General features: G+C 38.7%; 1 protein-coding gene across 1 annotated transcript; it reads right to left on the bottom strand.

Moving 5' to 3' along the window:
• Nucleotides 1-8978: 8978 nt before the first annotated feature.
• On the bottom strand, nucleotides 8979-13733 carry necap1 (NECAP endocytosis associated 1). The gene is made up of 8 exons (XM_030120677.1): nucleotides 13611-13733; nucleotides 12074-12174; nucleotides 11702-11806; nucleotides 11519-11600; nucleotides 10631-10739; nucleotides 10056-10203; nucleotides 9388-9481; nucleotides 8979-9171 (listed from the first exon to the last, which is right to left on the bottom strand). Exons 1-8 carry the CDS (start codon nucleotides 13703-13705, stop codon nucleotides 9117-9119), a joined length of 789 nt encoding a protein of 262 aa, XP_029976537.1. The 5' UTR covers nucleotides 13706-13733; the 3' UTR covers nucleotides 8979-9116.
• Between the last annotated feature and the right edge of the window lie 312 nt (nucleotides 13734-14045).

Below are 14045 nucleotides of genomic sequence, written 5' to 3'. Positions count from 1 at the left end.
ATACCACTTCGTACCACAAGATGGTGTGGTGAGTGATTCCAGTACCTTCTCTGTCAAGAGAAGAAGAGTCATGCCCTGGTAGATCAAACATTACATTAAACAGTGCCATTAAGTAATGAATTACATTTTATTTATGTTGCACCTATTTTATACACGATGGAACAGCGACAGCACAAGTTGTGTAGGAACATTGTAGGCCTTCTCTGGATGATGCAGGTGTAGAAGATGGATGGATGGATAAACTTACCTGACAATGTAGTGGAGGTGTTTGGGAAAGGATAGAAAATCAAATGCTTTTGAACGATGAGGACTTGTTTATGTGATTTGTTCCTCGTCCTGAGGCCTCTCTGGCCACACAGCATATTTATTCTATTCCCATGTATTCAGTTTCATCAAGTGATATCCCATAAATCCATTTTTAGTTGTTAATCTGATAGAAATTTGCTCGTGAAATCCTTTCCAAGTCATTTGGGGTAACGCAAGTCTGTAAAAGCTAAAATCAGAGGCGGTTTCCTCGGTTCCTGGAAAGCAGATGAAATGAAATATACAATCATTACATATGCGCCAATGAGTTTCTGGACTCATAAGGGGAGAAGTGGGTTTGACAGAAATCTGTTGGAGTATTTACTCATCTTCCAACAGGAAAATATGTAAATACTCACACACTGACCCGCTGCTCCTTTGAAATGCCCACAACACCCACAACACCTTTGAAATGCTTCATAACATTTTACTAAAAAGTGATATTCAGTCATTTTAACCTTTGATCTTTTGCCTCTCTGTCACCTCACCAACTCCTAAATTATCCTAATGTCCAGTGACATGGTAATCTGTCATCTCGTTTCAACAAATCGCTATTTTTTGCATTAATATAGAAACATTTCAATGAAGAGATCGTCTTTGAGGATGAGCATCTTTGCGTTATCTCAGGAATCCTCCTGAGCTAAAACCAATGAATTAGCAAGCTTGTTAGAGGGGAGACAGTTTGATTAGGGTTTCACACTTGCAAAGTCCGAGGGGCTTGAGGACGCTGGCCGGTGGCCTGTAAACTATTCCCATCCAAATGTCTCTCATGACATTTCACCTGATATCCCGCACTAAAGCTGTGTGTCTTCGGTATGCTCGGATTGTGCAACACTGAGTTACACTGTGTATATTTGGCAGACAAGCCAGCGTGTGGGTGCATGAGAAATATTTCAAGTAATTCAGAGGAAGTAATAAAAGAAGAAAACATTAGAGGGACATTGCAGGAACTTGGCAGATTCCAGAAAAACCTGGTCATTGAATTAGTGAGAAAGGAAGCTCAAAGTGGAGCTGTTACCGCAAGTATCGGACTCCCGCTTTCACAGTTTCTGGAAATGCTGAAAACTCATTTTAAAATGCATTTGCGAGCTAAATTTTGACAAAACACCCAATTTAATATTTTTTCTAGATTTTTGCTGTTGCTATACTTTTAAAACCATACAATGCAAAGTGTATCAAAGGCAGGTTTCTGTTACTTGTTGCTGTGTTCACATACTAAAAAAATTCTGTAACACATAAATTAGATTTTATCTAATCCGGGGTCATTTTCTTCAATACTTTTGTTGCTTCAAAAACTGTTGAAGTCTCAGTGCTTCTTTTTGAGTAGAGCTGAACTTCCATGAGAGTGTAACTGGTTATCTATTGTAAAAAAAATAAAAAAATAAAATAAAATATAAAATAAAATAAAATAAAATAGAATAAAATAAAATAATAATAAAAAATAAATTCTGAATCTGTATCTGTTAGTCATCAGACAACAGCGTGACTTAAATTGTGTAACATGTATTTCCTGGTTTCTTTTTCCTCTGGAATGTTCAAATAACTACAAGAACTATTTTAATGTTTTGTCCTGATCGTAGATCACAAAACCCCAAATGACTTGGTTTTACGTTCCCAACGTTCCAAAAGGAAAACTATCTTACAATTTATGGGTGGATTCCTGATTTTTAGCTGTAAAAGGCATCAGAAGTTTCTTGAATCAGCTTGAATATGACTTACTGTGTATGTGAATGACTGTTTGCCTGTGAATGAGGAAGGCCAAATTAGCTGTAAGCACAATAACTTTCTGAGAACCAAAATACAAATATGTCACATCTCTGGTTTGATTTGATGCAGATTTTCTCTGATATATCTTTTGATCTTTTTGCTCGTCAATACTTTGAATTCTTCAAGTTTGTGCATGAGCAAACCCAAATACTAAACTCATGCAGTGATTGAATAGTTAGTACCATCGCAGCAAAAACGGGCCTAAAATGAGGAAATTTGCATGTTCTCCCTGTGCATGCATAGGTTTTCTCCTGTGCTTCCTTTTTCACAGTCTGAGTCCAAATTACATCATTCGTCATTACAGATTGTTGATAAAATCACCTGCAGAAAGATGTGAAAATTGAAGTAATTAACATTGGTTTTGAAGCTATTTGAAATGATTATGTAGAGGAAGCATAATGAAAAGGTATTTTTGGGTGTTTTTCATGTGTTTCTCTACATTTTTCTATTTTTTTTTTTTTTTGCATTTCATTATATCGCTTTTAATTGTGCTGTGGAAGCTGTTGCTGTTGTACGTTTCAAAAGTTAATGAGATTATTCTTGTAAAATAAACAGTAAGTCATTTGTTCTACTCTGAATGAAGCAGATATAGAAGACGAGTGAATCAAAGGATGGTCGAATGCACTGTCTAGTTCACTTAATGGCTGTATGTGACAGAAAAGTAAATCACTGCAGCAGTCTTCTGCAGATAACTTGACAGGAGCTTTGCTGGCTGACGTTTGGTCTGGATGTGAAGGAGGCAGACAGATCTCCTAATGGCTGCGACGCCTCCTCTGGGCACCACTTCTGAATTCTTGTCATGGCAGTCCCCGAGCCAAGAGGAGGAAAACCTACATGTCAATTTATTTTATGATGTGCTGATGTACGTAGCTTTGAAGGTGAGGCAGGACTAAGATTAGACTGAAGTGACCTCAGTTATGTTTTTGGGCAGCCAGCCTGTCAGCCGGTCTGTTTTACTGACCCATCATGTTCAGATCAGTGTCCGACTGCTTTCACGCAAAAAAATGCCCTCAATTTTGTTGTTCTTTGAAGCAATAATGGCAGATCTATATATAGACACAATATGATTGTATATCAGGTCAGTTGGCATGAAATTCAGATCTGGAATTGTGATGATTTCTTTCTCTTTTCACTCACACACTGTAAAAGAGATGGACTCCACAGGGCTCCTGATTCCCAGTAGATGGACTCTAATGACTTTGACTTTTACTTTGCACAGCAGGAGATCGACAATTATAGGACCAACTGCCATAGAGATATAATTAATGCAGCACCAGGTGAGGCATCACATTTATAAGCATCGCCACAAATCATTACGTTGACAGGCTGAGCGCCCAAAACGTGTTGGCATATAAATACATCACATCTGAAAAAACACACTTTTTTTGAACAAAGACTCATTTTATATTCAAGCATTTAGTGCTGAATGTATTGTGGAATTTGTGTGTGTGTGATTTATAGCTTCAAATTCGATCTCTCATTACTGCACTGCTGATAGATGGAAAGATCTCTGGGAAGGGAAACCGAATCTTCAGCGAGCAGGCAGGGATATCGAGTGTTTAAAAAGTCCAGTATTTCTCTGTAGTTTAACCGAGTCCATTAATGTGTTGGTGGGATGTTGGTTTAAGCTCAAGTTCAAGTTTGAGACGAACTTGTCACAAACACCATTATACATTATACATTATATGTGTAACATATTGGTGTGAGTAGCAGAGGAGCAGCAGATGCATATCTGGAATCTCAAAACTGTTAATAAGATGTAAAACCCAAAAAAATAGTTCAACTCCATTTGAGAAAATCTATTTCCCTAAACCATTTTGTTTATGAACTGTCACTGTCTACCACTGTGTCAGTCGGTGCTCCAGTCACAAACTTTTCATTAACCTGGACCTTTTTTCAAATGTAATTAGCAGCTTGCTTTAACCCTCGTAGACCCTTTATGAGGCATGATGTGGGCATTTCTGGTAATTTCAACATTTATTTTCTTCTGAAGAACAAGTGACTGTATGTCATCTGTGAAACATATCCAGTGTGTGTCATCACACTAGGGCCTGTTGGTCGCAAATTCCACATTCTATTGTCAGAAAATAAGACTCAGTAACATGGAGGCTAGAAATTCACTGCATTTTCAGCTAGAAATGGTCAAATGTGTGGGATTCAACTTTCCGAATGATTTCTGTTGGGATAAATTAGTGATGCTAATTTAAGTCTCAGAAGTGAAAAATGTCTTTGACAGTGTTTCAACAACTCTCTGTGGTTGAAATTCCTGAATATTTTCATTGAGTCTCCTATAAAGGATTAAACTAAACACATAACTCTAAAGAGCACTCTCTTTTATTTTATTAAGTCAATGTTAGTATTTGTTCTCAAAACAACTCAGGAAACTCAAGAGAAGTCCCAAAATACACCAGTTTCCACTGCTCCCGTATAAAGCGGTGGTTAACATGACTGGCTCTGGCTCAGGAGGAAACTAATCAACATGTGGCTTTTGGCATTTCTGTAAGGTAGCGGTTAAGACAACTGACTTATCATACTAATGGGATCTGAATGCAAGGCCAAGTTCAATATCTGCCTAAAATGTGGCCTTTAAAATCTACCTGGTATGTAGCAATGTTAAAACAAACAAGAAAAACCATATAGATGGTAAAATGGACTTACTTTCATGGTGGCTTTTCTCTGTGATGGACTGGTAACCTTTGCGCCCCTGCGGTCCGAGGGTGTGCAAAGTGTCTTTAGAAGATAGATAAGTGTAGTTGTTGACTCCAGATCCGTTGTTATAGAATTCACCATCATTGCACACGTTATTTTATCAGCTAAATAAAGTAGCCACTCGGAGGATGTGGATTTCATTCTCACCCTCTTGACTGACCTCCATCGGTATGTGAGCTGCTCAGGGACCCCCACAAGGAGCTGCAGGATGTTTCAGGGGTCAGGGGTCATCCTGTTAAAAAACTCTATGACCAATTGAAATGGAGGAGTTACATCAACAACACTTTGCTTTTGAGGCAAGTATAAGTCACTGTTACAAAATTATTATCACTAGTGGTCCGGGTGTGGGATGATGCTTCTTCTTCTTACTGACAGCAGAACTAAAGCCTCCACCTTGATGAGCACATTTCCTAACCTCTAACTATGTTTCTTACTTCTACTATAACTGCCTTTATTTTTTTTTCACCAACTAGACTCGAACAATGTGTTTAATCCAACAGCCTGTTTGAGCTAACCAGGCAGTCCAGCAGTGGAGGAGATGTTTAAAACTGTTTTCAAGTGTAAAGGAGACCATTCGGTTGGTTTTGTAGAAAAACCATGATCACACTCAGATGCAGCAGTCTTATGACTGGAGGTGATGGATTTGATCACAGGTGGAGAAAAAGAGACAGCAAAGTGTTCCACTGACATGACAAAAGTTTTTCAGCAATTCCCAAATGGTTCGAACAGGACGGGGTCTTTCTCAAAAACAAAATACGGCCAAACTACACCAACATGGAGGTGGTTTTAGCTTCTCTGGGTATTTTTCTACATTCTGAAAAGTTTCTTATGGTGGGATTCTTGGTCATGTATGCATATCTAATTAAGACCAATCCAGACTGGAAAGCACAATCCAAAACTAAAATGCAGCTTGAACATCTTTGGAAATGTTTAGTTTTGCTTCAATTAAAACCAGAGTGAATTCATATCAACTCACTTCATCCCGAACCTAAAATCAGCAAGTCTATTTAAGCAGCTTAAAGGTATAATGGACGATGTTTTAGCGTTTAGTGTCAACTATTGGTCCTCCGACATGTCAATCACGCTGAAGAAATGCTTGCATCACGCCGTCCAGCGCGTAGGATGGTCTGGCACATGCGCGTTTTCAAAAAGCGAGTAACAGACGTTTGGCTTCGGCTTTTTCGAGAAAATCGTCCATTATACCTTTAATTCAGTTACATTCAGACATCAATGCAATCACTTCGAAATAGATCAGAGTCCCCGTCTGAACCGAAGTTATAATGACAGTAAAATAACTGCTCAAGTTTTGAAGCCAACAAACTTGTTTTTACTGGAGCTGCTTTCTGTCAACACTGAGCTCGGGTCAAAGGTCGGTTCATCACCTCCTCTCCCACACAGCACATCTCTGGTGGCTCTGTTAAGTCACACTGGCATTTCAAATTCATCATCTCCTTCTTGACTTTCAGGTAATGATGGATCATTCTGTGCTCTCGCTGCAAGAGGATCCCTGGTTTGAATCCCAGCTCCTGGTGTTTCTCTGTGGGGGTTGGATGCTTCTTTTTTGGTAGGTACTCCAGTTTCCTCCCACAGACATGTTTAAGGGTAAAGACTGATCGGTGTCTCTAAATTGCCCACAGGATTCTGTGTAATCTGTCTTTTCCCTGAAGGACCAGCCCAGGAATCTGTCCCTGCCTTCGTCCAGTCAGCTGCTGTGAGTTAGTTGGAAAAAAAAAAAAAAAAACATTAAGAGGAGCTTATTGGTTTGATAGTTGATTTTGGGTTTAAAACTCATAATTTCCAGCTTCAACATTGACATAATACACTAGAATGAAGTATCTTCCCCAATGTAAACACAATTTTTCCCAATCCAACTTTTTATCATTTGTGTCGTGTATTTAAAATGACAACAGGACCTCATGAATCCTTTGAAAGGATTTATTGCCTCTTTCTCATTAAGCTGCTCATAAACCAAAAGTATTAGTCCAGTGACTTTACAGCTAGGGTGGAATGAATGAGAAATGGGAGACTTCTTCTTCTTCTTTTTTTTTTTTTTTTTTTTTTTTTTTTTAAGATTTTAGCCAGCGATACAAGGGATGTAAACACAACACACATTAACATATATCGATAAACCCTCAATCTTAAGCCAATTTTAATACAGTCATTGTGATTAGATCACAGCAAATCTTAAAAAAAAAATCTGTGCAGACAAATGAAATCAAAGTGCAACAACAAAAAACATGTTCATGGCAACTCCTCTGCCGAAATCCTGTAAACAATTTCACAATCAGCCAAAGCCTGTTCAGCATAAACATTAACATTTCATTTGCTGCCATAAGGACATTCATTACACTGAGTGACACATTCAGGTGGTTTTTGTTTATCACTCCTGAGACCAGTGAGTCCGGACAACATCACCATAAGAGCTTTTTGTTTTGTTCTTCTCCAGAGGCCACAGGGGGATTACCCCATGACTTCACTTCTGACGGTTATTTAGCTCTTCAAGTATTTAAAGGAACACTTCGACATGCTCAGATATTATAAAATTGGCCTGTGACCTTTGGAGGTGCAGTTAGGAATTGTCTATTGACAGGCGAGTCGTCTTAACATGAAAACATGTGAACGGTAACAATTTCATTCATCTATGACAACTGGTAAGCATGGTAAGTCCAAAGTCCATATCATCAGACCGTTACTTTACATCATCTATATATGCTCCTCTGTTTGAAACTGCCTTGTGCCGACACATCTGCAACTCGTGGCCACTTCTTAAATCATCATTTCAACACAGCAGCATTAACTCTGAGGATTAGAAATTCACTGCAAGGCTCTGTTTTTAATGCAAGTAAACTGCTGCTCTAATCTACAGGTGAAGTGACAGCATGCAGTGTGTGGCAAACCGTCTCTTTCCATGAAGTTCATTTGTAGAAAACAAAATTCTATCCAAGAGCTGTAACTACTGCAAATGTCCATGTGATAAATTTACTGTGAAGAGCATCTCATTGCAAATTAATACTTCAAAAGATGCATCAACAATATTTTCAGATTTAAATTGACTGCTTATAGTCTCATACTGCATGTTTAACACAGAAAGTGAATCTTCATTGAAGAAGGAGGTATTTCATGACAAAACCAAACCTTTTATAGTATCTCGTAATGAGCAGGAAATCACAACTTTTCAGGAAAAAAGTTTTAAAAAACTGCATAAAAAAATTAAATAAAAATTGAGTAAATTACTTTTTGAAAAGCGTAAATGATGTAAACATTGCAGTGAGGAAAGCCAGTTTGTGTTTTGTCACTGATTCTAGTACAAACAAATTTGGTGAGCTTTGGTGCGCATCAAGCAGTAAACAGGAATCTGGTGATTTAATCTACAGCAAAACAATATGCACCTCGAGTATACCAATCAAACTTCAGCTTTTAATGAACAGTAAAAGCTGTACATTAGCTAAGTCATCCTTGATGTAGAGTAATGAAAGTGATTTAAGCCACTGGTTTTAACTGGATTTAAAAGATTTGAGACACTACCAGCTTGTTTAGTTGCAACAAGTTAGACTCAGCATCCAGAAAACAACTCGCATCATTTTTTGAATTCAAACTCCACATTAGAACAATTAAGAAAACTTTGAGACATTTATTATCACTGATTGTATCAAACTAAATATTCAAATTTGCATTACAAGAAATGGAATGAGGCATTTTTAAGGCTCACTTCAGTCACTTTGTGTCAGAATTGTTTAGTTTATCAGACTCATTTTCCTCTAGCTGTAATTTTAATTCTTACTTTAATAAATGTCAAATCTTTGATACCACATGGCTTTCCAATAAAAAATAGATGCCAGTTTTACAATTTTGCAGAAATATTGTCTCTCTTCAACTAATGTATTGCACTTCATGCACACATTTTATTTTGTGCAGCTTTTCGCACATGATTCACAGCAGGTTGCACAAAGCACTGAGATCTCTCCTTGAGCAGTAGTACTCTGCACAGCCTGAAGGGGGAGCTGTTACAAAAAGGGAACTAAGTCTCAGTTCAGAGAGCCATCTAGTGGGGAGGAGATGCAGACACACAAAAGAGGAGCACCTGCTGCTCAGCCTGTAGCCCTTACATATTATTGGAAATGGCTCATATCACATGATGGCTTTAAGTTAGTAGTGCTTCATTTCTTAATGGGAATATCTGAAAGATATGTGATTTCTTCTCTAAATAAAGTTAGTTCAACAGCTCTGGTGATTCAGGCCTCTGCTTTGGGATCAGTGTGTTGGGAGTTGCTCTCAATGTGATGCACATAAAGCTACGGACACGGATACAGATGAGGTGAAAAATCACAGCCGATGACTCAAAACTGGATCCAGTTTGTGGTGTTCTGTGGTCGCGATGGAGGCGGAACAGAGCTGAAAACATCAAGGAATGATTAACATTTCCACGTATTTTAGTTAAAACAGGATCGAAATTTGAAGGAGAGAGCAAAGAAGCAATTATCATAAAACAAGGACATTAAGTACAACGTAAAGCAGCAGAGCTGAAAATGTGGCTGTTCATATCATCTTCCTGGTGTTTTTTTTTTTCTTTTGACTAAAACATGGATACTACAGGATATAGGTTCCCACCTTGCAGGGGCAGTGAAGTCACCCCAAAGATCCGAACCCGGGTTGGACTGAACCACTGTGTTGGAGTTACTGCTGTCCAGCTCCAACAGGCAGCCTGTCAGCGAGAGGAAACAGAGTTCATCGAGCATCATTTTCACACTGACACACATTTTAATTATGTTTTTGCAGCCCGAAGCCCAAAGTAATTTAACAGCAACTAATTAACACAGTGTTGAGGGAAAATAGGTCACTTCAGTAGGTTACAGCTGCACAGGGCAGGAAATCAAATTGTTAGTGCCTGAAACACAAACTGAGGCCAAACTGAGCTGAGCAGCTACCGTACTGGTAGCTGGTAAGAAGACTTTTGTTCCCCTCAGGAAATAGGTCTGGAAAAGTGGGGCTGTCTTATATTCGGGGGCTAATATTCAGTTCCATGGACACCTGATGGAGTTGACAAAATGTCAGGCGTGTGCAACAAATGAGTGGTGATCAGGAGAGGACACCGTAGATTGTAAAGTTTAATATAAGGAAATTCATTAGAGTTTCATGAATAAGTGCACGTGCTGTGTGTTTGCCTTGTGAAAAGGGAGATTATCTTGTATTCTGACCTAAACGCTAACATATCGAATGACAAAGACGTCGCACCACACGGTTGAATTCTGGGAGATTTATGTTTGAGTTCCATCTACCTGTAGCTGTGCCTCCAGTCTGCGGGACGACGTTGTGATTGGATGAACCGGATGAAGGAGGAGGAGCTATCTTGCCTCCAGGTGGTGGTGGGAGGAGTCCAAAACCACCCGAGCTCTGTGGGCGGGGCTTATCTCTTTTTTTGCCTTGCTGCAGATGAAGAGAAAAGTAAAGATCACCCCACAAAGGCACATTCATGTTATCATACTTGCATTTGAAATATTTTTCATTGAATATGATTTGTTTTCATAAAAGGCAAATACACTATAACACCATACAGACTTAAATACTACTGTATGTTGGCTCCGTCGATCTCAAGAGTTAATGGACAAGCCAGGGCAACTGTATACTTGTACAGTATAATGCAATGCAGTAAAACTCACAATTCTGCATTTCTGACTCAATTCTATCTTTTTCATAAATCACATTCAAAGCAACAACAGTAATCATCATAATGTACAAATAGCAAATTCTTTAGACAAAAGGTTCCATTTTTGTTTTATTTTTCTTATTCACAAAAGAAAATAAAGCAAATAATTTCAAAATTTTAAAAAATTTATTTTGTTTTTAAACTCACGCCTATGTTGAGCGTGATGGTCTGTCCCTCCTTAAAACCCAAGTCAAGCTTTGGTCCCGAATCCCCGAGCTGGGCACTTTTACTGAGCTCATTCTCCTGCTTCACCCATCTGCAGGGAGTCAGAGACACAAACACACAATCAGCATCTGACACAGAAATAAACAACACACCGCAGCGGTTTTCAGGACAACTGCAGCAGGCAACTTTCTGCAAGCACAACTCTAACACAGCAGAATCATTCAGTCACACAGACAGTTACTGTTTAAAAGACATCACAATCCAAAAATGTTTGCAAATTATTTTACTGTTGTTTAACTTGATGGAAATGAGTTAATCAGTTACTATTCCCTTCTTTAAAAATTAGTAGAGTTACTTCACTAGCTACTATAAATAAAAATGTTATTAGTTACTAGGAAAGCTAACTTTGCTCTGTTTTAATAATGTTTATGTAGCCATATTATTCCTTTCCTACAGGATGCTCTATAACGTGGATGTTGTTAGCTCTCGAAATCAATGGATTTCCGGACTAATGACAACAATAAGAGGCTGCAAGAGAACAGCGGAAGTAACTGACCAACATGTCGAGAGCAGCAGATAGATCTCTCAAGAAAATGTAACAATTATCTAAAGCAGATAATGTATCACAGCTACTGTGAATACAAAGCAAGGCTCAGTGACCATTACTGGTAGAGACAGCAGCTCTGCAGCTCCTCAACTGTTTTCATATACAACACCTGCAAAAAGTGACAATCATGTTGGGAGTTCATTAATTACAGTTGTGTTGTTCATATTAGCATAGTAATCAGTTACTAAATTACTTCTGCTAAAAGCAGAGGTCTAATTGTAACGGATTACATTATGATGGCAATAACAAACAATCCTTTTTACTTGAAATGGTCCTGCAAAGCTACATTGAAGTCAAAGGCATCCCCTCGGTCCCCAAAGCCAACTCCTATAAAAGCACTGCGGCCTGCAGACAAGACAACATGAGAAAAAAACAAAAACGTCACAAGATTGATGGTTTTGACCTGAAAGAATTAAAAAAAAAAAAAAAAATTGTCAGATCATTACCATTATCATCCTGTATCCGTAAGACAAAGTATCTGCTGGAGTCGCTGACAGTTTCCACAGCGACGCCGGGATATTCCTTCACTGGCGCCTGAGCAAACAGTTCCCCTAGAGGACAGAGGGCACATTACTTCATAGATAACACACCACTGCATCATTTAATCTTGATAAATCAAAGATATCTTTAACTCATTTTATAAAAAGGCTGGTGATGTGTATGGTTTATCGTTTTATTATTTACGGTCAGGAAACCCAGAGGAGGGAATTTTCTCAGTGGGCGTGTACACAATCTGTACATGACATTACAAGTGTCACTATAAAAAAAAAAAAGCATCACTGAGTGGAGCTCTCATTATCAAACAAATGGCGTCGTACCTGACACTTTGTCCTCCAGTTTGATAAACGCCACTTTGCCCTTGGCTGTGATCCTCATCCGACCAGACCAGTCTGGAACATCCAGCTTCCAGTCAGCCGCCCTGCACAAGCAGTCTGTCAGTCACTTTCTCCTCAGGCTTATGGAAATATCAAATACAATTCCACCTCCAAAGAGGTTGGAACAATGTGTGAAATTACTTAAAATCAAGAAGCCACCATGTTCAGATCTAATAAACATACTGCATTTACAGTCCAGTGTCAAGAACAACTTAAATGTTTAAATCAGTCACTTCAATGAAATAACTGCTTCCCTGACGGCAACAATAAACCTCAAAAAAGTTGGAACTGTGAGAACAATCACACATTATCAATAAAGTTTATTGATTTTTCTTGATAATTGCATTACTCTTGAACATTTTAGTATAATTCCCCCACCAGTGCTTCAACTACATTGCTGCCATTGTTGCATGTATGTTTTTTCAGTCAACTGATTTTAAATAACCTTTTCTATCTCTGGATTATTTCTATCACGAATGAGAACGAAAACATTTCTAATTTCCCATCTTCTCTCATGTCACCGAAAATGTTCACATTTCTGTCATCATGACAATTTTGGGAATATAGGTGACCCTGTTACAGCTATTGTCTATATCTGAAGCTGATGTGAACTTCAGGTCCCACTAACTATCCACAATTATACCTCACTGTAAGGTAGGCTTTTCATTTGTAGTAACACATTTTTATGTATTTATTTATTTATTTATTTATTTATTTATTTATTTTAAAGTAGTGGGGGTAAAGTCAGCACAGTAAATAAGGAGGCCACAAACAGAAGCTCCAATAGCATTCATTAAGATCTTGGAATCTCAGAATAATTTATTTTAGAACTTACTCACAGAATAAGCAGCAAACATTTGCATTTCATTCACTGTACTCCACAACACATTTCACTCCCCTCTTTGATGTCTTTTGTTGTTACCATCCATCCATCCAATGACCCGGATCCATATGAATGTGTCCACCAATAAATATTTGATCAGATGCATTCAGAAAGTGACACAAATTTCATGTTTGGGGAATATGGTGTCCAACAAAAAAAAAAAAAAAAAAAAAAAAAAAAATCACTGCCCCTAATGCCCCTGTTGACTTTACTCCAGCGCGGGGGTAAGTTGAACTTTTCTATAATTTAGAATCATATATCTAAAGCAGATGAGTGGTTTTAAAACCCATCTGGAACGTGGAAATGAAGACTCATCCAGCTGTGGTGCGGGGAGTCACATCTGTGACAGCTCCACAACAAACACGCATTCGGTCCCTTTTGAAACAGGTGGCATGTTTCTGCTCAGCCAGCTGACATGTTTCTGTTCGTGTCGCTGCTTCTCATAAAGACAGCAGTGTCCTTTTTTTTTTTTTCCATCGGAGGTCTCCGAGCAAACACACACCGACAGGCGGACAGTCAAAGTGAGAAAAACAGCCCACCGGAACCCCTCAACCCGCGTTTCCCCGCACCGACACGAAGCTGCCGGTGTCCCCCTACCTGTAGGCGCGGTTTGAAGCTCGGGGCGGGATGCGGTAGACGTTGACTTCGGGTTTAACACACAGGATCGACTCGTACTCCCCCTCGGCCGCCATCTTGGTCCAAGTGTTGTGGATGTGGGAGTTGTTGCTGCTTGTGACTCATTTATTCAGCGTCTCTCTCCTTTTTGTCAGGGTTTCTGTGACACACGAATATTAACAACCAGACCAAACGAACTCATTGCTGTGCTCAGTTCTATTATCATCACACGAAGGAAATAATAATAATTAAGAAAAAAAAAATACATGGAAATAAACGCCAATGTTTAGTCAACGAAAAAACAAACATAAAGCATCAAGTAAAAAAATGTGTAATAAAATATCTACAGATTGCCGAGATTGGGATCCTTGGTGGATCCTTTATTCAGCGCTTTACATACACCTGTTTTAAAACAGA

Source organism: Salarias fasciatus, chromosome 22, assembly GCF_902148845.1.
Source record: "Salarias fasciatus chromosome 22, fSalaFa1.1, whole genome shotgun sequence".
NCBI classification, from domain to species: Eukaryota; Metazoa; Chordata; class Actinopteri; order Blenniiformes; family Blenniidae; genus Salarias; species Salarias fasciatus.
The sequence above is the reverse complement of the archived record's forward strand: the minus strand, read 5'-3'. Positions and strand labels throughout refer to the sequence as shown.

Excerpts from the sequence above, each read along its gene's own strand:
- necap1 (XM_030120677.1), bottom strand. The coding sequence starts at position 13,705 with ATGGCGGCCGAGGGGGAGTACGAGTCGATCCTGTGTGTTAAACCCGAA. Across the intron at positions 11,807-12,073 it reads ACTGGAGGACAAAGTGTCAG|GGGAACTGTTTGCTCAGGCG; the intron begins GTACGACGCCAT and ends TCTGTCCTCTAG. Across the intron at positions 9,482-10,055 it reads GACTGGAGGCACAGCTACAG|GCTGCCTGTTGGAGCTGGAC; the intron begins GTAGATGGAACT and ends TCTCGCTGACAG.